Below are 26,328 nucleotides of genomic sequence, written 5' to 3'. Positions count from 1 at the left end.
CTAGTGGTTAGAGCGTTGGGACTAGTAACCGGAAGGTTGCGAGTTCAAACCCCCGAGCTGACAAGGTATCTGTCGTTCTGCCCCTGAACAGGCAGTTAACCCACTGTTCCCAGGCCGTCATTGAAAATAACAATGTGTTCTTAACTGACTTGCCTGGTTAAATAAAGGTAAAATTATAAATTAAAATTAGGAGTCATTCACTAACTCAGCATCCCTTGGGGTCTCTGGGCTGAGACAAGATTTAACAGACTCATATCATAATATGTATTATTTATCATACAGTATAATAGGAATATAATATGTAATATCATCATAATAATGTATGTTCTATCCTTCTCCTCCCCAGTCACAGTCCCTAGTGATGATGTCCCTCCTCTCAGGTTAATTACACAATTGTAACAGCAGCAGTAAGCTGCTGGCCCTGAGAGTAAATTGTGCAGCCATGGAGTGGAGAAGGAAGAGGTGGAGGGGGACCTTCGGGGCCGTAAGAAGGAAGTGGAGTGTCCCTGGGTGGAGATATGGCCATGCTGTCTGGGGGCTTGTAAGTGGAAGGGAACCCTTGCACACTCACCAAGATCTTTCTCTGCACACCCACAAGGCCAGTTTAAATGCCAGAGGGTAGATAGACAAACTGACATTTATATTTCACATTAGCTTCGTCAAGGCTATTTATATTTAATTACCAAAGGCCCCCTCTCCACTAGACACTACACAGATAGTTGTAGACGGTTTGCATCATCATGTTACGCAATTTAACTCCAATGAAATATAGGCCTAAATAGCATGGTTTCCCCCAACCAATAATAGTGTTACTCACCAACAGGCTATCGACATCAAACCATATCAAAATAAGTTGAAAGGTCATAAATTGTTCACAAGCCCAAACTTTCCCACATTTTGTGAAAAACAAAACTTTCATAATGTTTTTTTAGTTAACTTCGGCGGTCCTTTGTGGGAAAATTGTCAAACTTTGTCATCAAAGCCTGGCATTCTCTGGGTTTATGGTGCTTTCAAGACAACTGGGAACTCTGAAAAAAACAAGGTCGAATCATGATGACATCAGTGATCTTCAGGTCAGAGCTCTAGAAAGAGGCCCGAGTTCAGGACATTCAATTCCGAGTTGGATGACGGTTCAAAACCTATTTTCCCAGTTGGACCTAATCTTTTCTCTAAGAGTTCCTAGTTGTCTTGAACTCACTGAAAACAGATTTCCCAGTTCTGAGTTTCCAGTTGTTTTGAGCGCGACAGAAGTCATGCTAGTTTTACACCATAGCCAATGGTTGAATATGTATCCTTTTAATCTTGGAAAAAGAGACCTTAAAACCAGACCACACACCCACTCCACTGAAGAGCAGGCTAGTGGTTGCTTTGCAATGCTTGTAGTTAAGCACTAATTCCTTCCAAAACACTCATTGTTGAATTTGCGATTTCCAACTTGCTGTGAAATGTTTATGTCCAATGGCCGATGAGCACAGATACATTTTAACTATAATTTATCTTCATTAGTTCTCTTCATATGACAAGGATTAAAAAGGATTTGCCAGTAGATTGTTGACTTGATTCATGATGATGACTGCTAGCTAAGATTTTCAAAGTATGATGTTGACAGTCCAATCAAAGCTGCTGTAGATATAAGGTGACTTGATGTCATTTTATCTGTGGCCAATGACCTTGAGCCTTCTTGGATGGGCACTTCTAATGTAACTCTATGGCAGCATCCAAGGGGCTTGAATTTTCAAGCTCTACCCTTAGATTTGGCGGTGACGTAGTGTCCCCATGAGTGACAGAACACTGAGCCAATCACGACGCAACTGTGAAACGTATTAATGTCGTATATGTGACACGTATTAATGTCACATATGTGACACGTATTAATGTCGTATATGTGACACGTATTAATGTCACATATGTGACACGTATTAATGTCGTATATGTGACACGTATTAATGTCGTATATGTGACACGTATTAATGTTATATATGTGACACGTATTAATGTCGTATATGTGACATGTATTAATGTCGTATATGTGACACGTATTAATGTCACATATGTGACACGTATTAATGTTGTATATGTGACACGTATTAATGTCACATATGTGACACGTATTAATGTCGTATATGTGACACGTATTAATGTCGTATATGTGACACGTATTAATGTCACATATGTGACACGTATTAATGTCACAATAACATACAAAACAGGCATCCTCCCCAAAAAGTAGGGGTTTTTTTGCTAGAAAGTTGGGGCTCAGAACAGATGGGGCAGAGTCGCCACTGACTAAAACAGGGCTTACAGGCACAGCCTAGAATAAACTGGGATTCAGCAGCAGCTCTTACTGAGACCAGTGCAATACAGCTATATCCCACCTCTTCAAAGAGGAACAGGGAGGGGGGAAACTAAATGTAAGAGTTCAACAACTTTCTCTTCTTCTCCCGCATGTTGATACAGTGTAGCATGGCCAGTGGGAGCTTCAGTTACACTACATTTAAAGTAGACAGATGCCACACATAGCTGCTCGTGCCTCGCCCTGGGAAACAAACGTCTCTCTCATCACTCCAGACCAGGGCTCCTTCAGGCCAGACCCCCTCAGCTCAGCTCCACACTGTCCACTCTGGAGGGATAGGGGGTTGGGGCACCCACCTGGCCAACTAGCCCACATATCCTCAGTGTTAACGAATCCAACCAGGGTTCACTGCTGGCTACCAAACTATTAAGCCCTCTCACTCTAAGCTGTGTGCTCCACTGAACAGGGATAGGCTACATTATAACCCAAATACCTAATGTACTTTCAACATGTGGAGTCCTGCATAGAGTACAATACACAGCAGTTGAGAATGTAGTGTCAGTGGTCATAGTATATTTAAAGGTGCACTATGCAGAAATTGCTCTGCCATTTCCTGGTGGCTAAAGTTCTAATAGTTCGCATAATTTCAGTTTATGAGACAAAACAAGCAAGTATAGTGTAGAGAGTCATTGCACCATCTAAATCTCTGTGAAATATATTTTCCATAACCAAAAATATTGTATTTTCAGCTGTTTGAAGTTGGTGTACAACACTGAAAGTGAAAAAAGAAACGAGAAGCATAAAAATAGCGCACATAGAACAGATCTACTGCTTCTTAGACTTGCTGTCAATGAGAATTACAGCTCAAAAACACATATTTCTATGCGAATTGGGTCAAGTCGCCCAAAAAGTTACAGATTGCAGCTTTAAGTCTTCACCACTCAGTTTAACCTTGGTTATAGGCCTGAATGTGACTCATTTTTCACAAAGGAAAACTCCACAAATTAGAGAAATAATGCTTTGTAATTTATAATTTGATACATTGTTAGTCTTCCAGACACACTTGATAAGGGTCCTGCAACACAGACACTGCAACAAAGACCCAGTCCCTCATCTGAACCGGTTACACCCCCACAACACACACAGCTGGCCAGAGTCTGGGAGTCGGACATACAGTCACTCACCTGTTGACGTGGCGCACAACATTCTTCTGCTCCTAGCTCCCGTTAAACGGTAACGGTGAAGCAGTGTTGCTCTGTGGACTGGACAGCTTCAGACCTGCCTGCTGCTGGGGGACTCCTGATCTAACAGAGCTGTCTGCAACCTGCCGCCTGCTGCCCTCTACCACTCTCTCTGAGAGCCCAATATAGTCCACCATGAGAGCGATGTAATTTCAGTCTTTCCCACGACTGAGACAGACAGAGCCAGGAGTCAAGTCCAGACAGATGAAGCTGGGGCAAGCACAAGAACAAACTAAAAGTCAAGAGCAACAGATCTCCTCCAAAAAAATGACAGACTGTCACTTAGTTGATTTCCTAACTGGGTTTCAGCTATTACGCAATACTACTACATTACAACATCAAACTCTGTACAAATTCCACTCTATAACAAACCAACATGTCAACCGATTTACTAGCTTACGCCAAATCAAGCCTGATTACAGTTAGTTTACGCCAAGATTGCCAGCATCTGGAGATTTCAATAGTCTGGTTCAGGCTCTCCCTTAGATAGAAACAACTGGTGGTCTCCCATATCCTTCGTGGGTGAGGAGGGAGGGAGGGAGGGAGGGAGGGAGGGAGGGAGGGAGGGAGGGAGGGAGGGAGGGAGGGAGGGAGGGAGGGAGGGAGGGAGGGAGGGAGGGAGGGAGGGAGGGAGGGAGGGAGGGAGGGAGGAGAAGAAGAGGAAAGAAAAAAGAGAGGAAGCATGCATGGTCCTTGTTGAGGCTTGCACAGCACTGAGGTGGTACGATGATGACAGACCCAGAGCTGCCAGACAGGCCACCGGATGTGAGAGAAAAAGGACCAGAAGAGAGAGAAAGAAAGAAGACAAAAAAGGGTAAGATTAAGGAAAGAGGAAAGAGAGCGAGACAGAATCTTTCTCTGTTCCCCTTAACAACAGGGGGGAGGAGCTGACCACTCCCCCTCTGTCATTGCACTGCCATCTAAAGCCCACATGGCATGTCTGGGCACTGTGCCAGACACCTTTACTGTATATGCTAGGCTCTGCTCCTCTACAACTCAGAGAGACACTTTCCCCCTCATTGACACCTCTACCACTCTCTTACTGTTCAACCCACTATTACCATCTCTAGACTGCCACCACCTCTAGAATGCCACCCAATGGGTCCTCACTGACACCACCACTAGACTGCCACCCAATGGGCCCTCACTGACACCACCACTAGACTGCCACCCAATGTGGCCCTCACTGACACCACCTCTAGACTGCCACCCAATGGGCCCTCACTGACACCACCACTAGACTGCCACCCAATGTGGCCCTCACTGACACTACCACTAGACTGCCACCCAATGAGCCCTGACTGACACCACCACTAGACTGCCACCTAATGAGCCCTCACTGACACCACCACTAGACTGCCACGCAATGGGCCCCTCACTGACACCACCACTAGACTGCCACCCAATGTGGCCCGCACTGACACCACCTTTAGACTGCCACTCAATAGGGCCCTCACTGACACCACCACTAGACTGCCACCCAATGGGCCATCACTGACACCACCACTAGACTGCCACCCAATGTGGCCCTCACTGACACCACCACTAGACTGCCACCCAATGGGCCCTCACTGACACCACCACTAGACTGCCACCCAATGTGGCCCGCACTGACACCACCTTTAGACTGCCACTCAATAGGGCCCTCACTGACACCACCACTAGACTGCCACCCAATGGGCCCTACTGACACCACCACTAGACTGCCACCCAATGTGGCCCTCACTGACACCACCACTAGACTGCCACCCAATGTGGCCCTCACTGACACAACCTCTAGACTGCCACCCAATGGGCCCTCACTGACACTACCACCAGACTGCCACCCAATAAGCCCTCACTGACACCACCACTAGACTGCCACCCAATGGGTCCTCACTGACACCACCACTAGACTGCCACCCAATGGGCCCTCACTGACACCACCACTAGACTGCCACCCAATGTGGCCCTCACTGACACCACCTCTAGACTGCCACCCAATGGGCCCTCACTGACACCACCACTAGACTGCCACCCAATGTGGCCCTCACTGACACTACCACTAGACTGCTACCCAATGAGCCCTGACTGACACCACCACTAGACTGCCACCTAATGAGCCCTCACTGACACCACCACTAGACTGCCACGCAATGGGCCCCTCACTGACACCACCACTAGACTGCCACCCAATGTGGCCCGCACTGACACCACCTTTAGACTGCCACTCAATAGGGCCCTCACTGACACCACCACTAGACTGCCACCCAATGGGCCATCACTGACACCACCACTAGACTGCCACCCAATGTGGCCCTCACTGACACCACCACTAGACTGCCACCCAATGTGGCCCTCACTGACACAACCTCTAGACTGCCACCCAATGGGCCCTCACTGACACCACCACTAGACTGCCACCCAATGTGGCCCGCACTGACACCACCTTTAGACTGCCACTCAATAGGGCCCTCACTGACACCACCACTAGACTGCCACCCAATGGGCCCTACTGACACCACCACTAGACTGCCACCCAATGTGGCCCTCACTGACACCACCACTAGACTGCCACCCAATGTGGCCCTCACTGACACAACCTCTAGACTGCCACCCAATGGGCCCTCACTGACACTACCACCAGACTGCCACCCAATAAGCCCTCACTGACACCACCACTAGACTGCCACCCAATGGGGCCCTCACTGACACCACCACTAGACTGCCACCCAATGTGGCCCTCACTGACACCACCTTTAGACTGCCACTCAATAGGGCCCTCACTGACACCACCACTAGACTGCCACCCAATGTGGCCCTCACTGACACTACCACTAGACTGCCACTCAATAGGGCCCTCACTGACACCACCACTAGACTGCCACCCAATGGGGCCCTCACTGACACCACCACTAGACTGCCACCCAATGTGGCCCTCACTGACACCACCTTTAGACTGCCACTCAATAGGGCCCTCACTGACACCACCACTAGACTGCCACCCAATGGGCCCCCACTGACACCACCTCTAGACTGCCACCCAATGGGCCCTCACTGACACCACCACTAGACTGCCACCCAATGTGGCCCTCACTGACACTACCACCAGACTGCCACCCAATAAGCCCTCACTGACACCACCACTAGATTGCCACCCAATGGGGCCCTCACTGACACCACCACTAGACTGCCAGTCAATGTGGCCCTCACTGACACCACCTTTAGACTGCCACTCAATAGGGCCCTCACTGACACCACCACTAGACTGCCACCCAATGGGCCCTCACTGACACCACCTCTAGACTGCCACCCAAATGGCCCTCACTGACACCACCACTAAACTGCCACCCAATGGGCCCTCACTGACACCACCACTAGACTGCCACCCAATGGGCCCTCACTGACACCGCCACTAGACTGCCACCCAATGGGCCCTCACTGACACCACCACTAGACTGCCATCCAATGAGCCCTCACTGACACCACCACTAGACTGCCACCCAATGTGGCCCTCACTGACACCACCTTTAGACTGCCACCCAATGGGGCCCCACTGACACCACCACTAGACTGCCACCCAACGGGGCCCTTACTTACTTACCTCCAGCCATTTTCTCTATGACACCTTTTGTGTCATACGGCCATGACAGTTTGGAAGGATGAGAAGGCAGACAGGGTCAAAAGGCTCCTAAAAGGTTTAGTGTTACATCTTCACTTTTCACTGTACACAGCCTCGCTCAATACCACATGAGCACACTAGCTACCATGTAGGGATAGAAAAAGAGTAGCAGTTTGTTTCTTAAATATCATAGGGGAAAAAAGGAACATAGTACAGTTTATCTATAGTTTATCCCCACTACTCTCAAATTTCAGTGAGAAGTGAATACGCCCTTACCCTTTAAATGAATAACCTTGTCAAAGTGACAGGTTGCTAATTTAGGCCTAATTCTGGCAGTAGAGTTGAACATTCTGTGAAATTGTTATTTGATTTGAAGGACTTATTAGTCCATGTTTTTCCCTCTTCCATTCAACACTGTTGTAGGCCTACAGTAGTGGGGGAAAACCCTTCAACATTGACTGAGTTAGCTACTGCCTTTTACTACAGCACTCACTGGAATGCCTCACTTCAAAGGGAACTGCATTTCCTGAACAACAAATCACGAGAGAGATAGAGAAAGAGACAAAGCCCTCACCTACAGAGAGATTAACCTAGAGAAGAGTCCCCTCAGCCAGCTGGTTCTGGGGCTCTGTGGAGTCTGTTTGTGAACAGAGCCCCAGTACCAGCTGGCTGAGGGGACTCTTCTCTAGGACAGCAAACATAATTAGACCCAACAAAATTATGAGAAAGCAAAAAGATAACCATTTAACACACTGGAAAGACTCAACCAAAAAACAGAGCAAATTGGAATGCTATCTGGCCCTATACAGAGTACACAGAGTCACAATACCTGACCACTTTGACTGACCCCAAATTAAGAACATCCTTGACTATGTACAGACTCAGTGAGCATAGCCTCGCTATTGAGGGAGGCTGCCATAAGCAGACCTGGCTCTCAAGAGAAGACAGGCTATGTGCACACTGCCCACAAAATGAGGTGGAAACTGAGCTGCACTTCCTAACCTCCTGTTAAATGTATGACCACATTAGAGATACATATTTCCCACAGATCACACTGACAAAGAATTTCAAAACAAATCAAACATTGATAAACTCCCATATCTGTTAGACAAAATACCTCAGTTTGCAATCTCTTCAGCAAGATGTGTAGCCCATTGCCATTGATCAAAGGGCAGCCAGTGGATATACCACTAATATTGATCTCTTTATTTATCTTTCCCTACTATTCGACTACAACTATTGGCACATTGCTAAAACACTGTACATAGCTGATAATAAAACAAATATATTTTTAAACCTTTTTGAATGCAATATTTACTGTTAAATTCAAATAGTATTTTGTTGATGTTGTTCTGTGTCTTCTCAGGTTTGTTTATTTCACGTGCTTTGGCAATGTAAACACGTTTCCGATGCGAATAAAGCCTTTGAAGAGAAAGTCCAAGCTTGGCACAGTGCACAGTCTTCTTAATCACATGTTTATTCACAGTGGTAAGACCTACTGCGGTAGAGTAGGACAGACTGAAAAGTTTGGGTCTAGACTACATAGGCTCATGTGTTTTTTCTCAATGGTTCTTACACTAACGTTTACTATTCAATTAGTCTATGTAAACAAACAGCTGGGTACTACACACCTTACTGACGGGATTCAGAGAGTGACTGAGAATAACATGTCTGTCACTACCTGTAACTAAGGTATAGCCTACTGTTCTATTTGAGTGGATGGAAATCTGCTGGGCTATTTCTCTGGGTTCATAGTTACTTTATTAATAACCACATAATTGCTGTTAAGAGTACGATCCTCTGTGATGAACAGTGATAATAGTACAGTTCAAGGAACTAAATAAAAACAATCACATAATTGCTGTTAACATTACGATCCTCTGGAGAGAGAGAGGGAGGCTAGGGCTGAGGAGGAAGGAGAGAGAGAGGCTAGTGCTGAGGAGGAAGGAGAGAGAGAGAGAGGCTAGTGCTGAGGAGGAAGGAGAGAGAGAGAGAGCGAGAGAGAAAGGGCTGAGGAGGAAAGAGAGAGAGAGGCTAGTGCTGAGGAGGAAGGAGAGAGAGAGAGAGCGAGAGAGAAAGGGCTGAGGAGGAAAGAGAGAGAGAGAGACAGGCTAGGGCTGAGGAGGAAGGAGAGAGAGAGGAAGGAGAGAGAGAGAGAGAGAGAGAGAGAGAGAGAGAGAGAGAGAGAGAGAGAGAGAGAGAGAGAGGGGGGCTAGGGCTGAGGAGGAAGGAGAGAGAGAGAGAGTGAGAGAGAAAGGGCTGAGGAGGAAGGAGAGAGAGAGAGAGAGGCTAGGGATGAGAAGGAAGGAGAGAGAGAGGGGCTAGGGCTGAGGAGGAAGGAGAGAGAGAGAGGCTAGGGCTGAGGAGGAAGGAAGGAAGGAAGGAAGGAAGGAAGGAAGGAAGGAAGGAAGGAAGGAAGGAAGGAAGGAAGGAAGGAAGGAAGGAAGGAAGGAAGGAAGGAAGGAAGGAAGGAAGGACGGAGTGAGTGAGTGAGTGAGTGAGTGAGTGAGTGAGTGAGTGAGTGAGTGAGTGAGTGAGTGAGTGAGTGAGTGAGTGAGTGAGTGAGTGAGTGAGTGAGTGAGTGAGTGAGTGAGTGAGTTAGTGAGTGCTTGGCACAGTGCAGTCTTCTTAATCACATGTTTATACACAGAGGTAAGTCCTACTGCAGTAGAGTAGGTCAGACTGAAAAATACTAGCAGTGTTCCAGGTTGTTCTAGCGAGCCCTGACTTGTGTGAGTGAGGCTAGGGCTGATGAGGAAGGAGAAAGAGCCAATCAACTTGGAGCCATACTGTTCAACTCACCGTTACTCTGGTTCTGTGTCTCTGCGTTACACTCCAGTTATTAATGTGAACAGGCACTAGTCATACGGGCCAAGGCACACAGTCCAACCAGATTAAAACCACTTGCACAGTGGCGTTTTTATTCCTTGACTTATTCCAAAAGCACTTTTTTCACTTTCCCCTACTCGTCTCCAAATTAGACTTCTTTATAATCTAGGGAAAAATTGATTGCGGAGGAGAGAGGACTAGCCAAGCCTTGGATTCATAGTTTTGCCAGAGCTTCATGAAAAGGGCAGAGCTAGGCTTAACTTGGTCTAACTCTGCAGATATTGACCCTATTTAATCAAAACCGGTAATCAAGCTTTCAAGATAAAAATGTAAGTTGCAGTCACCCTACACTGAATTTAGGATTTGAATTAAAACAGTTTGCAGCTGTACTTCTTTTAGTTTCACAGAATCCAAGCATTCATTCTAGCTATGTGAAAGACAGATGCTTTTGAAATAGCATGGAACTCCCAGATCTGTGGTTATGAATGAATGAATGGCAGCTTGCTTGTCTTCTCTTGTCTCAGAATGGTTAAACCCCTTGTCTAGTCTTGTTTCCAAAACAACCGTCCAAAATACACAAACAAAACACAAATAGAATATTGTGGCATGATGCATCACCAGACTTCCACAGATCTGGTTATTTCTCTGCACACCTGGTCACACTGAGATTCTGATATGAAACCCCACCTTCTCACACACACACACCTCTATCTGTGAGAGTCAAATACTGTATTGTGCCACTGTGACCGGCAAACTGGGCGCAAACTGCAGAGATGATTGAAATGGCAGCAGGGTGACATAGGGTTATTGGATGTGTTTGGACTTATTGGCCAAAGAAATTATGCACAAAAAAAAAATGTATTAAACTAGGTTGTGAGGTGTCTTGTATACTGGGTAATATGTAGTTTCAGTTTAATTTATTGTGTTGTTTATTGTTATAATGGTGTTTTGTCAAGCTGCAAAGTCAACATACCAAATACTCTAATTTAAACATACACCTTACACATTTATCTGCATTACAAATTAATAGTTAAAGGGCGTAATATGACTTGATGTAATAACCTCTTAATTTCTGAGAAGGTAATTTAGAATATCTAAGCAGAAAAATAGAGAATATTTGCTTGCTTGTAATACTAATAACTATGTTATTACATTCACTATATTGCTATTTATGTCTAATTGTTGTACTTTTTAAGTTCTATTCAGTATTATGATCAACAACATCGATTGCATGACCACTAACGCTACTCACAAGTTAGATTACAAATGGAAGAGTTGTGAATGCATGCATGGTAAAGTTTCTTACAATATGACGTTCCCAATGCTGCCAAGTTCATGGCATTGCTGTTTCAAACCTATTCAATTCGTTTTCTGAAGCCTATTCGATAATAAAATGGATTGATTGGAGCGAATGTTTGAAACAAGTAGAGCTGTAGGCAGGCATAATGCATTCTTGTTAAGCTAGGTGTCTGAATAACTGACAGCTGTGTCCTCTCGTGAGCTAGCTATCTTACCTACTCAGCTGCCGAGCTAGTCTTTTGAAATACATTTCTAGCTAGCTACATTATTATTTATGCTAGGAGCCACATACAGATTTCAGCATGTGCTGCAGTATTTAAATATATTATTTATACATTATTTTGCACAGTTTTGCAACTTCTAGTGGGAATGAGCTAGTTAGCATGAGGACACCGTTATTTGACAGCTGCTGTCGCGCGCTTGTTTGCTGTTTAGGCTCATGTTCCTAAAACCCCATATTTTAACTGTGGAAAAGTCAGTGTGTAACTGCACATACAAAAATAGAAAATACTAATGTCGATGATTAGCCTACTTATTCTACTTTCTGCTGCCAGAACATTCCCTAGCTTGTTCACATTAGCTAATATGTTGCAACCAATGCCCCTTCTGCAATGTTCTTGTTGTTTGCAATGTCATCGCATCTGTGCACTCTTCTACGTCTAGAGAAGTTTACTGGGTATTCGCGGCAAAGATCAAATTCTAACCTGCGGGGCCTAGCGACTGCTGTTGGCCGTCCTCTCCGAAGATCAGCCTGAAGTCCAGCTCCTCATTACCAGTGCAATTTGCAGTAGTCATCGGGGTTGACAGCTCGGGTTCACCCGTCACACGAACGACGGCTAATGCAAAATACTATTTTAAATGTCACAACATTTACAGAACTAACGTTAACTGAAACAACAAAACTTGTTTAATTTAGCAAATCAAAATTGTAGCGAGCAATAGACCCGCGAGCGGCGTGAACTAGTTTTTCTTCCTTGATCAGATATCCAAAAATGATTATTTCTCCCCGGCGAGGTTTGGTAATAAAATGCTTGTTAAACTTTTGATTGTCCTACAGCGAGTCTAATATTTTGTCCTTGCGAACGTTAAATTGATTTATCGCTGTTTGGTGTCAACAAGACAGACAAGGTTGTCGGTGAAACTGACTCTCACTGGAGCGCCTTCTATCCCAACTTTTACTAACTGCGCGTGACAGGGCAGTTCCAGTAGTGACGTCAGCAAACCCTGGTACACAACAGAGCGCAGGCACGCTCTGTCTCAATTCCATTCAGAGGGCTTTATTGGCATGGGAAACATACCGTATGTTTACATTGCCAAAGCAAGTGAAATATATAATAAACAAAAGTTAAATAAACAATCAGAAATTAACAGTAAACATTTATCTCACACACGCACAAACACGGATAAGGCTGGCAAGAGCTCCTGGGATATGTAGTTAAATCTCATGTTGAAGCTCATTGCCTCAACATGGACCTTATTATAGCATATAATAAAGTTATCCAGATGTACAGCACTGTTGTCCTACTCGGATTTAATCAGAATGAAATGACACTTTATCCGAGATCATCACACATTTTATGGCATTTACCTTTTGACTTTTCATTTATAATGTCTCAATCACTATTTTTGAATGTATGCAGGCTCTCATATACTATTAGCCTACATCTCTGCCAGACACAATTACAGTTTAAACTGACCATGCTGGCTCCAATGAACTAAATGTTCTGTGTTCACGTTGCCTTTTGGGCTATAGGAATTCAACAGACTGCCTGCTCCAAGGTCTATGCAATAGTTCTGCATGTCGATGATAAAGTATGTGACATATGCATTAGTATTAAATCTGTCTTTATACTAAGTAGGCCATCACACTTTCCTGGAATGCATTGGTTATGTGATTAGTTCAATATATCCTATACCCTAAAGCAGGGATCATCAACTAGATTCAGCCGCGGGACAATTTTTTCTTGAGCAGAGGGTCAGGGGGCCGGAACATAATTACAAATAATTTTCAGACTGCAAATTGACCGCAAGAAGCCCAAAAAGATATACCACTTGACTAAAACATTTCAAACCTTGCTTACATTTTTATATGATCACATATACAGTATGTCTCTATTATGCGTGGGAATACTTTGAAACAGATTTCCAAAATTAAAATCACGTGGAGCTGATTTGCTGGTGTTTTTACAGTCGTTTATGTCCAACATTTATAAAAATGGGCCGCCAGTCGCGGAACCCTTCCCGATAGACTATACGGATAGTGTTTCTGGCCTTGGGCAGATCAAGTAAACCTTTTGACCCTTTCGTGTTGAGCAGATTTCACAATCACTTTAATTGTATCACTGCCAACCATTCTGTGCATCATTATTAAACCAAATTATAGCCGACCTTCAAACCTCCTCTCTTAACTATATTGTAACTATATTTTTGTGGCGACAGTCCATCACTGATTGGGCCGTAATAACATGATGCACACTTGACCTCTATATCCCTCAGTCACCAACACCAACAATAGTAACAAGATCTCTGACCTTGTTACTATGCCTACCTGCATTTTTCTGCAGCTGTCTGAGGTGCATTGAGACAGAACACTTGCATACACAGAATCCTCTTATTGAATATTAGTGAAAGATAACGAATACAGCAAAGATAAGAAAAAACAAGATCATGTTTTTGTTTAACACATGTGGGCGTACAGACGCTGAAGTTCACAAAAGCAATGCGGAAAAAAATATCACATTTCCTGTGGTCTAAATTTCCAAGCAAAAGCACTCAATACATGTAAACCTCACTGACATTCACTGTATGCCATCAGCTGGCGAAATTGAAATCGATTACAAAATATACTAGTTTGAGATCATACTGATAAAACTGCTATAGGTATGTTACCTTGACAGTGCATGGTTGAGTTCATTTAGAAATGACCGTTTAATTCATAAGACAATTCAGTGTTGAAGCATAACCCTCTCTTTTGGTACATTAGGCAACAAACTAATCACTGCATTTTATAGCTGCGATATTGATATTATGGGGAAATTATTGGATTTATATAGGACAAGGTTGTTATGTACAAAGATGTTTTGCGGCCAAAATAGAGAAATAACATAATTTACTAACCTTGAAGTTCCCTGATGTTATTTCACAAAAGTTATTTTGAAAGTTCAGTTTTAATAAACCATATTCAAAAAATATTCTACTAAGATTTCAAAAGTAAATAACAGATTTAGCTCTTGTCTACCTCACAACCTGTCCAACACTGTAAACACTGACTCAGTAGTAGGATTTGTATGCATTCTATTTTTTATGGTAGGTTATTATTTGTTTTATTGACATCTGTATGAGTACAATGCAGAATGCATGGGTATGTAATGTATATGATCGTCATGACCCCAAGGCATTATAACACTACTGCTGTAAGAGCATGTCTCCAGACCCACTACTGGTTGCTGCTTAATTCAGGTTACCCGTGTGCCTCTTATCTTCTCAGATGACCTTTAAAGGGAGAAGATAAAGAACACAGTGTACACAAATTGTGTGGGAGGGTGTGGATGTGGTTAACGATATTAAGTTCTCGTAAAGAAAGTAGTGAGGGAAAAAATAAACCCTCTACCCCCTCACTTGTCCTGTGTGTGAGAGAGGTATGTGACGCTCTCTTTCAAGGATTGAGGCTTGTGCTTCTGCACAGCATAGTACACAGACTGTACAACTTCAATGCATCACCTTGACTGACATGAGCCATAATATGGGTTAAATATTGACTGTTATTATTATATTGCACAAGAATCTGTCTGAATTCCTCACTTGATGAGGAATGAGGCCTATTTCTAACATTCTAAATATGGAGAAGATAGGATTATTTCAGATGTATTTTATCTGAATTCTAAAGGATTTTCTTTAGGCCTGCTTGGTTGTATTAAAATACAGAACCACAAGAAAGCAAATGGCAGGAATGTATCTATTTCATATTGGTACATAACTGAGCTGAGTATAACAGTAAAAAGCATTTTGACTGAACACCTAAGTGAAAATAGATACATGTAGACACCATGTAGCATATTCATATTTTTTTACATTTAAATTTAACCTTTATTTAACTATGAAATAATGCAAACGTATACTGGAAAAATTGGCTGAGAAATTGGCACAAAAATTATGAAGAAGAGTGTAAAATGCATACACAGGATAGACATCGAGTGGAGCATACGAAAGGTTTTGTGGCTTACGCGTTTGACTTACTGGTTTTCATCCTTGATGTAGGCTGCCCTCCACTGTTTACTGAAAGAACAACAACAAAATCAACCAAGACCCAACATTATTCGCCTCTCCTCACTGCTCACTTCTTTCCCGTAGTTCTCTCTAATACTGTCAAAGCTCTTCTATTTTTCCTATTTTTGCCACCAGTACTGTTCTGGATAGCAATGTCAGAGTGTTGCCCAACGCTTGAACCAACAGTCAACACGTGACACAGTCAGACACCCTATTACTGGCAGCGTATGTGTGATGTTCTGACGCTTCAGAAAATCAATCAGACAACCGGTTCATTCAGAGCATGGGAACTGTGCCTGGTGAGGGATCAATACTGGTGACAGATCAGTAATTACTGAACCACAGAGATCATCAGAGGCAATCCTCATCATCAGGTCCAGCGTGAATAGAGCTATGAGCTCATCATGTGGGTTGTACCATCACATTGGCTTTGATCTAGGGTGGAGAGAAGTTCAATACATGTATGACTTTCTTGTTTGTTTTTTAGTGTATAAATGTATAAGTCTATTCTATTTTATGAAGTATGTTCTTTTCGGTCAGCGGAGTCAAAGAAGACCTGAATGGGCACTGGTCCTGGAAGTCACCATAAGGTTATCGCAAAATATCGATTTTAATATAAATGATTATAAAATAGTTCAAACAGGTATGGGCTGGGGATTTAGAATGCCAAATAAAAGGTCCACAGGTTGTCAGTACAATAGTTTACAATAATGATTTAGTACATGTATCATCATGGCAGAGTACGGATAGAAGCTCATCAAACTAGTCTACCACACATACATACACAGCAAAGTTTAACCATACTAGTAAGGATCAATATCAAAATGGTTTTAAGACAGACACATGCATAATTGAATTGAACAATTAACCCAGTATTGAAACACAATAATGACGTGGCTGTCTGTCTCCAATCCACACAGCCAAACTCAAGTTGTACTCAAGTGCAATAATACATTAACACAAAACATAAATATAAGACTGATCCCTCTGTCGATGGAAGTTGGCCCACACATTTGACCCTGTTCCATTCGAGTACCCCACAGGTAGCCGACACGTACTATTAAAAACGTTCCATAATGTACATTACATCTATCTTTCTAAACAGCAAAATGTCATAAAAACAACATCTGGAGAGCATTTTTTGTTGTTGTTGAAATGTCCATTATATATAGCAACGACCCTGGGTTTTTGTGGCACAGTCGATAGCGCGCCGGACCTTGGGCTACAAGGTCGAGGGATCGAGACCTGCTCCCTGCTGTTTCGTTACTATATATTAGATTTCTATCTGGGCAACCCGTTCTATTCTATAAGGATGGCGTCATCTCTTGCGACAGATCGACGTCATCATTATTCGCCACCGACGCATGTTTGAAATTGAACGGAAAATACAGTCCGGTAAAAACGTATTTCACGGAAGCATTTGATAAATTATACACTATAATGAAATACAACAGAAACGATATTGTCTATTTGTTGGTGAAGACGTGCACCAGCTGATTCCTCCTAGCTAACTTACCATCAGAATGCAGTCTGTGAAGGTCGGCTACTCAGTGTTGTTTACGTTGATATCAAAACACAACTACTCGTCCTCGGGTCATTTCAGAGCATTAGCATGTATTCATGGTACAATCAGTTCAGCCTGTGGTGTCCATCCCATGTCAACCACAGCACAGCTTGTGGTCATTCGCATTCCCAGACACATGCAGGAGCAGGTAGAAAATGTGAAGCAAGTGAGAGGCAAGAACAAAGTCAACACCATCTAGGCTGGCAAGCTCCAAATCAAAAGCAATAACCCAAAACTGAATCAGTCCGCAGGCTACACACTTGGGAAATTTGAGCAGCCCCATCTCTCCTCCAAAGGATGGAAACACAACAAATAATTTGGTGATGGTTAACAACACTCAGCGTACTCCACCCGTTGTCACTGAAATCCAGGATGAGGAGGGTGACAAACTCAAAGAGAAGAGTAAACCTATTACATTTCACAACCTTCACCTCTGCCCTGACTTAGTGGAGGCTTTGGGCAAGTGTAACGGATGTGAAACGGCTAGCTTAGTTAGCGGTGTGCGATGTCTGAGACCTTGAAGTAGTAGTTCCCCTTGCTCTGCAAGGGCCGTGGCTTTTGTGGAGCGATGGGTAACGATGCTTCGTGGGTGACTGTTGTTGATGTGTGCAGAAGGTCCCTGGTTCGCGCCCGGGTATGGGCGAGGGGACGGTTTAAAATTATACTGTTACACAAGGACAACATAACTCGCCCTATATTCAACTACAAACCATCCCCAAGCTCCTGAAAGGCTATAACATCCTGTGCACAGCTGAGACAGGCAGCGGCAAAACCCTGAGCTACCTGTTGCCTGTTATTCACAAACTACAGGCTGAGAAAGCAGCAGATTCCGAGTCTATGGAGACCACACCCAGGACTCGCTCTGTTATCATTGTCCCCTCTAGAGAACGTGCTAGCTGTGGCTAGGAGCCTGTGTGGCCCATTCGGGCTGATGGTGAAGACGGTGGGAGGTGGGAGAGGTGTGGGCAACATCAAGCTGGCCTTCACCAAGGGTCCCCCGTATGTGTTGGTGGCCACACCTGGGGCCCTCGTCAAGGCCCTGCGGAGACGCTATCTAGACCTGGGGGAGCTGAGCTTCATGGTGGTGGATGAGGCAGACACCATGTGTCTGCCTCATCTCTGGCATGCTGGAGAGCATCCTGGCCCAGACCCGCGTGGCCCCCGACCCCTCAGAGACCCGGGGCCCCGGCCATATTCCTGCCTCATTATGTAAAATATGTTGAGATCCATGGAAAAATGCATATTAAAATGAGACTGACTTGTTCTTATAGGTGACGGACCTGGGCAGCATGGTGACCATCAAGAGCAAGAATCTTCACTTCCTCATGCCACATGTAAAACAGACCTGAAGGTATTCCCCACTTTTTTTCTTGTTTTCATTGGTTTGGTATTAGTGCTTTGTTTCTTTGGTGTTCTTCAATATTGTAAAGTGTCTATGGGGCCTATATAAAAACCATGTACAAGTACTTAGGTATTTATAGTACAGCTGTCAAAGTTGATCAGTTATCTGGAGTTAACTTTTTGTCATTTTAGTGCACACTTTTTTAAAATCGTGATTATTCACATTGTCTGAAGGCATTAAAAATACATCTATACAGCTAAAAACAACAATGCGATGTCAAATCAAGTTGACATCGAGGTTAAAGAAAGAGTTCATCAATTTATCAGATTTTGCTTACCGTTACATTGGACAAAAACAAGATGTCAATATTCCATAATGCTTTTTGTCTAAAAATCTATTATAGCTCAAATTGAGCAAATTCTGAATTTGCGATTAATCACGATTCATCATAGCAAATCATGCGATTTAACTTTAAAAAGAAAATAGTTTGACAGAATAATATGAATTACATTAGTAATTTATAATTGACTAATTTAATACTATAAATTACTATATCATTTATAGTATTAAATTAGTAAAGTATAAATGATAGAATATAATTTATAGTATACTATATATAACAAATCTATATTATTCCATGGTCAGGTGAGGGGAGCTGACAAGCTTCTGGAGCTCCACCAGGCGCTGAAGGCAGCAGAGCAGGACAAGGCTGGGGTGTTGGTGTTCTGTAACCGGGCTTCCACAGTCAACTGGCTGGGCTACTCCCTGGAGGACATGGGGCTGAGACATGTCCGACTGCAGGGGGAGATGCCTGCCTCCCTCCGGGCTGGAATCTTCCACTCCTTCCAGAAGGGACAGGTGATATGAGACGAGAAAATACTTTGTCTGCTTATGCAGTTTCAAATTCCTTATCAAACTCCATGTGACAATATCCATGTCCATATTGTGTGACAAGCTCCATGTCACACAATAAAGAAACACTTTAAAAAGACACCCAGTAAAAATAACACATTGACCACAGATCATAACAAAACACATAGCTAACATGTTATTAATAACAGAGACATGTTATAGGCTACGTTTCACATTCTATCCCTATAGGTAGACGTGCTGATCTGTACCGACATCGCTTCCCGAGGACTGGACACCCAGAGGGTCTGTCTGGTGTTCAATTACGACTTCCCAGAATCCCACACGGACTACATCCACCGGGCTGGACGGGTGGGCCGGGTAGGGAGTGTGGAGGATGGGGAGGTGCTCAGCTTCGTCACCCACCCCTGGGACGTGGAGCTGGTGCAGAAGATTGAGACGGCTGCACGGAGGGGGACAAGTCTGCCTGGGATGGAGTCCTCCATCAGGAAGCCTGAGCCCAAAGCAGCCGAAGAGGAGGAGGAAGAAGAGGGGTTGCTCTACTAGTTGGTCTGCCACAAATAAGGATATTACCAAAGCAGAACTAACTTGTTTGATTCATTTGTTCATTAAAATGATTGTATCCATGATAGCCCAAACCAGCTGTGTGAGACTGAATCCTTTGTCTCCAACACAGGCATGATCGTCTTTTAATTTGACCTTTTTAGATGCCATATCATGTTTGAGACTGGAACTATGATCTGACTTCTCTTTTTAACCCAGATAGTTACCGCATGTCATTCCAAAGAGGAAGTGTCTTTGGTAATGTACAAAAATCATGCCCTCTTTACAAGCAGCAGGTGTGCGGCACATGTTTGCACTTCTCACGGGTAATCACGGGGTGGCAGTATTTACTTTATTTGACATGTCATACAATAACCAGAGAAGGGCTATGGCCGAATATAGCCTTATTTTAATGCTCATCCACATGCGGCAAGCCCTTCTTTTATGGAATTTAACTCAGCCATACTAACTTGTTTTGGTAAAACATAGGTTAAATAATCTAAAAAAAACATTTAGAACAAGTATGGAATACCGATGTTCCTTTTCCTTCCAGATACGAAAATAATTTCCTTAAAAGAAAGAGTAACTCATATAACCCTTCATGTATCTGGTAGGGTGCCACTGAGACAAAGTGAAGTGAAGTGGTCTTCACTCTGTTTCTGCTTTTGTGTGTAATACAGAAGCACGACATTATAACCTCCATATGTAGAAATGTCCATGAATCTACAGTCAAGTTGGATTCAGGCCCTAACCTTGAAGTCTATCCCATTGATGCCTGTGGTTACTTGTTTTAGAGGAAGCAAGATGTTTGAACATGATAATGTGTCGGAGTGAAAATAAATCTCTGAAATCTGGTTTCTAAATATGCCTCTATATTTTCTCACTTATTGAGTTTGCTTTATTGCCAAATATAACGTCACTAGGTTGATGTACCACAAACATATACAGTGCCGTGCGAAAGTTTTCGGCCCCCTTGAACTTTACGACCTTTTGCCACATTTCAGGCTTCAAACATAAAGATATAAAACTGTATAGTTTTGTGAAGAATCAACAACAAGTGGGACACAATCATGAAGTGGAACGACATTTATTGGATATTTCAAACTTTTTTAACAAATCAAAAACTGAAAGATTGGGCGTGCAAAATTATTCAGCCCCCTTAAGTTAATACTTTGTAGTGCCACCTTTTGCTGCGATTACAGCTGTAAGTCGCTTGGGGTATGTCTCTATCAGTTTTGCACATCGAGAGACTGAAATTTTTCCCATTCCTCCTTGCAAAACAGCTCAAGCTCAGTGAGGTTGGATGGAGAGCATTTGTGAACAGCAGTTTTCAGTTCTTTCCACAGATTCTCGATTGGATTCAGGTCTGGACTTTGACTTGGCCATTCTAACACCTGGATATGTTTATTTTTGAACCATTCCATTGTAGATTTTGCTTTATGTTTTGGATCATTGTCTTGTTGGAAGACAAATCTCCGTCCCAGTCTCAGGTCTTTTGCAGACTCCATCAGGTTTTCTTCCAGAATGGTCCTGTATTTGGCTCCATCCATCTTCCCATCAATTTTAACCATCTTCCCTGTCCCTGCTGAAGAAAAGCAGGCCCAAACCATGATGCTGCCACCACCATGTTTGACAGTGGGGATGGTGTGTTCAGGTGATGAGCTGTGTTGCTTTTACGCCAAACATAACGTTTTGCATTGTTGCCAAAAAGTTCAATTTTGGTTTCATCTGACCAGAGCACCTTCTTCCACATGTTTGGTGTGTCTCCCAGGTGGCTTGTGGCAAACTTTAAACAACACTTTTTATGGATATCTTTAAGAAATGGCTTTCTTCTTGCCACTCTTCCATAAAGGCCAGATTTGTGCAATATACGACTAATTGTTGTCCTATGGACAGAGTCTCCCACCTCAGCTGTAGATCTCTGCAGTTCATCCAGAGTGATCATGGGCCTCTTGGCTGCATCTCTGATCAGTCTTCTCCTTGTATGAGCTGAAAGTTTAGAGGGACGGCCAGGTCTTGGTAGATTTGCAGTGGTCTGATACTCCTGCCATTTCAATATTATTGCTTGCACAGTGCTCCTTGGGATGTTTAAAGCTTGGGAAATCTTTTTGTATCCAAATCCGGCTTTAAACTTCTTCACAACCGTATCTCGGACCTGCCTGGTGTGTTCCTTGTTCTTCATGATGCTCTCTGCGCTTTTAACGGACCTCTGAGACTATCACAGTGCAGGTGCATTTATACGGAGACTTGATTACACACAGGTGGATTGTATTTATCATCATTAGTCATTTAGGTCAACATTGGATCATTCAGAGATCCTCACTGAACTTCTGGAGAGAGTTTGCTGCACTGAAAGTAAAGGGGCTGAATAATTTTGCACGCCCAATTTTTCAGTTTTTGATTTGTTAAATAAGTTTGAAATATCCAATAAATGTCGTTCCACTTCATGATTGTTTCCCACTTGTTGTTGATTCTTCACAAAGAAATACAGTTTTATATCTTTATGTTTGAAGCCTGAAATGTGGCAAAAGGTCGCAAAGTTCAAGGGGGCCGAATACTTTCGCATGGCACTGTACCTGTAGACATCCTTGTGCTGTACACATCCAGACTGAGTGAGACTTGAGCTTTTTACGAGTTCTTACAGGAGGACTACACTGAACAAAAATATAAATGCAACATGTAAAGTGTTTGTCCCATGTTTCATGATCTGAAATGAAATGTTCCATATACACAAAAAGCGTATTTCTCTCAAATTGTGTGCACAAATCTGTTTGCTGGGGACAGTAAAAAGCCACTCTAAAATGTGCAGTTTTTTCACACAACACAATGCCAGAAGTTTTGAGGGAGCATGCAATTGGCATGCTGACTGCAGGAATGTCCACCAGAGCTGTTGCCAGCAAGTTGAATGTTAATTTCTTTACCATAAGCCACCTCCAATGTAATTTTAGAGAATTTGGCTGTACGTCCAACTGGCCTCACAACCGTAGACCATGTGTAATCACACCAGCCCAGGACCTCCACATCCAGCTTCATCTACGGGATCGTCTGAGACCAGCCACCTGGTGAAACAGGAGTATTTCTGTCTGTAATAAAGCCCTTTTGTGGGGAAAAACTCATTCTGATTGGCTGGTCCTGGCTCCCAAGTGGGTGGTTGGGCCTGTGCGCCCCTGCCCAGTCATGTAAAATACATAGATTATGGGCTAATTTATTTATTTAAATTGTAACTCAGTAAAATAATTGAAATTGTTGCATGTTGCGTGTATATTTTTGTTCAACACATATTATTTTATTACTATATTAGGAGCAGTCTTGTACTCCATTAGTAATTACAAGGTGCTTATCAATGCACTTCGTTATACTGAAAGATAATTTAGTATAGTAAATAAAATAAAACATTTGGACAAAGCAAAGCCTAACATGAGAACTAAGGGTAAAGATTAGCAACAGGCGGTCTGAACTGAGTGTAGGTGTTCCAGGGTGTTCACACCAGAATCCCTGGAATAATGTTGTCCTTATACTTCTGTCTGCAGCTCACTCTGTGGGTTAATACCACCTTATGGGTTTGTCTTAATTTCAAATTCATCTGCCCTGACAGCGAGTGCCAAGTTCTTTCCTCTACTACACTCTGCCCTGAAAACAAGGGCCAAGTTTGGCTACACAGCGTTCCTCCTCTATAGTAGACTGGGGGGGGCTAAGTGTGTAGTTAGATGCTTTTTTGGCCTACCGCATCACTTTATACACAGAAAAGATCTACTAAACATAGAATCACATGGTTCATCCCTATCTCTCTGCTGATAACTTCAGAACAAAGTTGAGTACAAATACAAACTTACCAATGTCTTTGCAATTGATAGAAACAAGCGACATATAAAATGATGCTTCAAATAAAAATAAATTCCACACATTAACTTTTAAGAAGGCACACTGTTAGTTGAAATGCATTCCAAGTGACTAACCTCATGAAGCTGGTTGAGAGAATGCAAAGAGTGTATAAAGTTGTCATGAATGCAAAGGGTGGCTTCGTTGAAGAATCTAAAATATATTTGTTTAGAACCTTTTTGGTTACTACATGATTCCATATTTGTTGTTTCATAGTTTTGATGTCTTCACTGTTATTCTACAATGTAGAAGAAAACCCCTTGAATGAGTAAGTGTATCCAAACTTTTGACTAGTGCTGTACATTTCAAGCTCAATCAATTGAGTTATATTTTGCTACTTGTAGGCTACTGTCTGTAATTTGTCTCAATATATTTAATGACGTGTAGCCTAACATGTGCGCAATGATGTGGTAAGTCTATGTGGTGTTGGGAAACGCATGTTACATATTCGGGCCATTTTAGGAAAGATGCATGGTTAAAACAGTCGTAAGCCTAAATTCCATCGCTATTAGAAACTGGGCCCTGATATACTTCTATTATGTTTCACTATTATGCTCCTGCTTGTGGTACCATGGCGACGTCTCTCTCAGACCCTGTCCTCTAATGGACTTCAAAGCGCTTTTTACAACAGTAGATGGAACACAGCTACGGACATAATTGTCTACAATGCAGAAGTGACTACAAAGCCCCTTAAGGTCTCTCTTTTATGACGTGTTTCCGCTCTCCCAGCGCTATCCCCAACACCCCGCTACCTCCCCTCCCTTCAACACCAACCACCAGTACTGTTCATTATTTGGCCACTTTGAGATTTCCTCAGCGAGGAGGGTTTTTTACTCAATAGAGCAGGACTTCTGGTTATATGTGCATCTGAAGGGCTGATTGCAGGCAATGAAGCAGTAGAACATTAGCAGGTAGGATAGCATTTTCTGCCGGCTTATTATGTATGTCCAGTCCGCTTCTTGAATAGACGTCGAAATGAGACATTCTCTCTGACCATGCTTGGTTTAATTAGGGATTTGATGGGAGTGCGTTGCAAAACAGCGAGCAAGGCGATGTAGAAACCTTGCTTGACTATCGAATGAATGGGATTGTATGTCTTGTTTCAGAGTTATCCTTACTGCATAGTTTTTACTGAGATATAAACTCTGAACTGTTGTGCATACAGTGTCTTAATTCAATTCGTGAGCGTGTCCCCTACTTTTCCTGAATTTATGGTCAAAATCACATTTCATGGTGTGAGATTAGGCTGCAGAGGATGTTGGCTGTTGAGGAATTTCACATGAACGTCATTGCATTTTCATACTACTACAGGAAATTAAGTAGTTTAGACCCAAATGTACTTTTTCGGCTAAATGACCACATATATTGCATTTGGTGAGAAGAGAAGCAGGAGTCGAAGTCCATGTGTTTTGTGGTCGCTCTGTTTGTGAAATGAGTGTCGAATTGAGCCCTTTATAATAACACCGTTTGTAAACGTAATCAACATTACTGAGTATATCCTATGTAACAAATAGCCTACATTCTTGTTAGAAATATAGGCTGTGCATGCGTAGGGGTCATGGCAATTCAATTGTAACTGCATGGAGGGGGGCGATTTAAAACCGCCATATTATAACCCGATAGCCGCTACCATCAGTGAGTACCACTAGACTAGACACCTTTTAAAACTTTGCATTATCTCCGTTTATACATGATACGCCATTGAAGTATCTATGCTTTGATATGTTTTATAAGAAACACGACAGTGTGCCAAGCTTTTTCCTTATATCAGAGGCACTCATTGCATAGTGAATATGGCCGAATAAGCACGCGAATGAATTTTAAATCCAACCACACTCGTCCAGTATTTCAGCAGCAGTTTTCCACGTCCGTGAGCTTTGCACCATGGTGGGTGCTGGTCGCTACAATATATCAAGGTGTCGCTCGTCATGAGAACCGCAACAATGTAACCAGGAATATGCAACGGTCCGGATAATTGTTGGCTGTGGAGTATCCACGAATGACTCTATTTACTTCGTGATTTAAATATGTGTGGCTTCTTGCAGCGCATGGTAGTGCCACACCCCTTGACTTGCATTGACGTACCACTGTGATCATGTAGCCTATTAAATGCAGAATATCATCAATACACCATTAATTTGGCACAATATCGCCTACCATTGCTTGGTATAACTACAATTCGATCCTTTTGAGAATAGTACAAAATAATGTTCCTTATTTTTTTTTCATGTGGTGATTGATTATTCAAATGACTGCATGTACAGTGTTGATACATTCTTATTTTATTGCTGTTTGTAAAGGACCACTAGTAAAGCTGGGCAAACTTGTCATTTAGCCTATAAGAATCTTGGAGTGCGGCTAGAGGTAGACTTGTTGGTTTCAGCTGGTAAGCAGAAGGTTGACACTGTTATGAGTGGCAGAAAAAGGGGCATGTTTGAAATGTTTGCTGAGCAAGCTAGGTTTTTTTGGGTAGTTTTATGGACAAAAAGTACTTGGTTCAGAAAACTCCCTGGTTTAGTCCTTGGCGTGCCAGTAAAAAGATATGGCCTTCTGGTGAGGATGTTCTGGGTACATAATGTCTGAGAAGCCTGACCGATAGCT

General features: G+C 43.0%; 3 protein-coding genes across 6 annotated transcripts in view; 2 read left to right on the top strand and 1 right to left on the bottom strand.

Moving 5' to 3' along the window:
* Positions 1-12,427, bottom strand: part of LOC118372868 (nuclear factor of activated T-cells, cytoplasmic 3-like) — a 91,979-nt gene extending 79,552 nt beyond the window's left edge. For 2 of the 3 annotated variants that reach the window (XM_052513434.1, XM_052513435.1), the window contains exon 1: positions 11,968-12,427. In XM_052513434.1, coding sequence (XP_052369394.1) covers positions 11,968-12,058 — 91 coding nt within the window. In that variant the 5' untranslated portion in view covers positions 12,059-12,427. Of the gene's footprint in view, positions 1-3,477; positions 3,949-11,967 lie in introns of those variants that run through there. The other variant, XM_052513436.1, reaches the window with a different exon arrangement.
* A 4,450-nt stretch (positions 12,428-16,877) lies between these two features.
* Positions 16,878-20,702, top strand: LOC118372867 (probable ATP-dependent RNA helicase DDX28). Its single transcript, XM_052513429.1, has 4 exons — positions 16,878-18,052; positions 18,365-18,444; positions 19,081-19,293; positions 19,537-20,702. The coding sequence occupies exons 1-4, from the start codon at positions 18,025-18,027 to the stop codon at positions 19,849-19,851; spliced, it is 636 nt and encodes a 211-aa protein (XP_052369389.1). The 5' UTR covers positions 16,878-18,024; the 3' UTR covers positions 19,852-20,702.
* Positions 20,703-24,496: 3,794 nt separating this feature from the next.
* LOC118372873 (talin-2) overlaps positions 24,497-26,328 on the top strand; it is a 135,921-nt gene continuing 134,089 nt past the window's right edge. Inside the window, exon 1 of one of the 2 annotated variants that reach the window (XM_052513425.1) lies at positions 24,497-24,638. The gene's annotated coding sequence lies outside the window, so the exon portion shown is untranslated. The remainder of the gene's footprint in view (positions 24,639-26,328) is intronic. The other variant, XM_052513426.1, reaches the window with a different exon arrangement.

Source organism: Oncorhynchus keta, unplaced genomic scaffold (assembly GCF_023373465.1).
Source record: "Oncorhynchus keta strain PuntledgeMale-10-30-2019 unplaced genomic scaffold, Oket_V2 Un_scaffold_1109_pilon_pilon, whole genome shotgun sequence".
Taxonomy (NCBI): domain Eukaryota; kingdom Metazoa; phylum Chordata; class Actinopteri; order Salmoniformes; family Salmonidae; genus Oncorhynchus; species Oncorhynchus keta.
The sequence above is the reverse complement of the archived record's forward strand: the minus strand, read 5'-3'. Positions and strand labels throughout refer to the sequence as shown.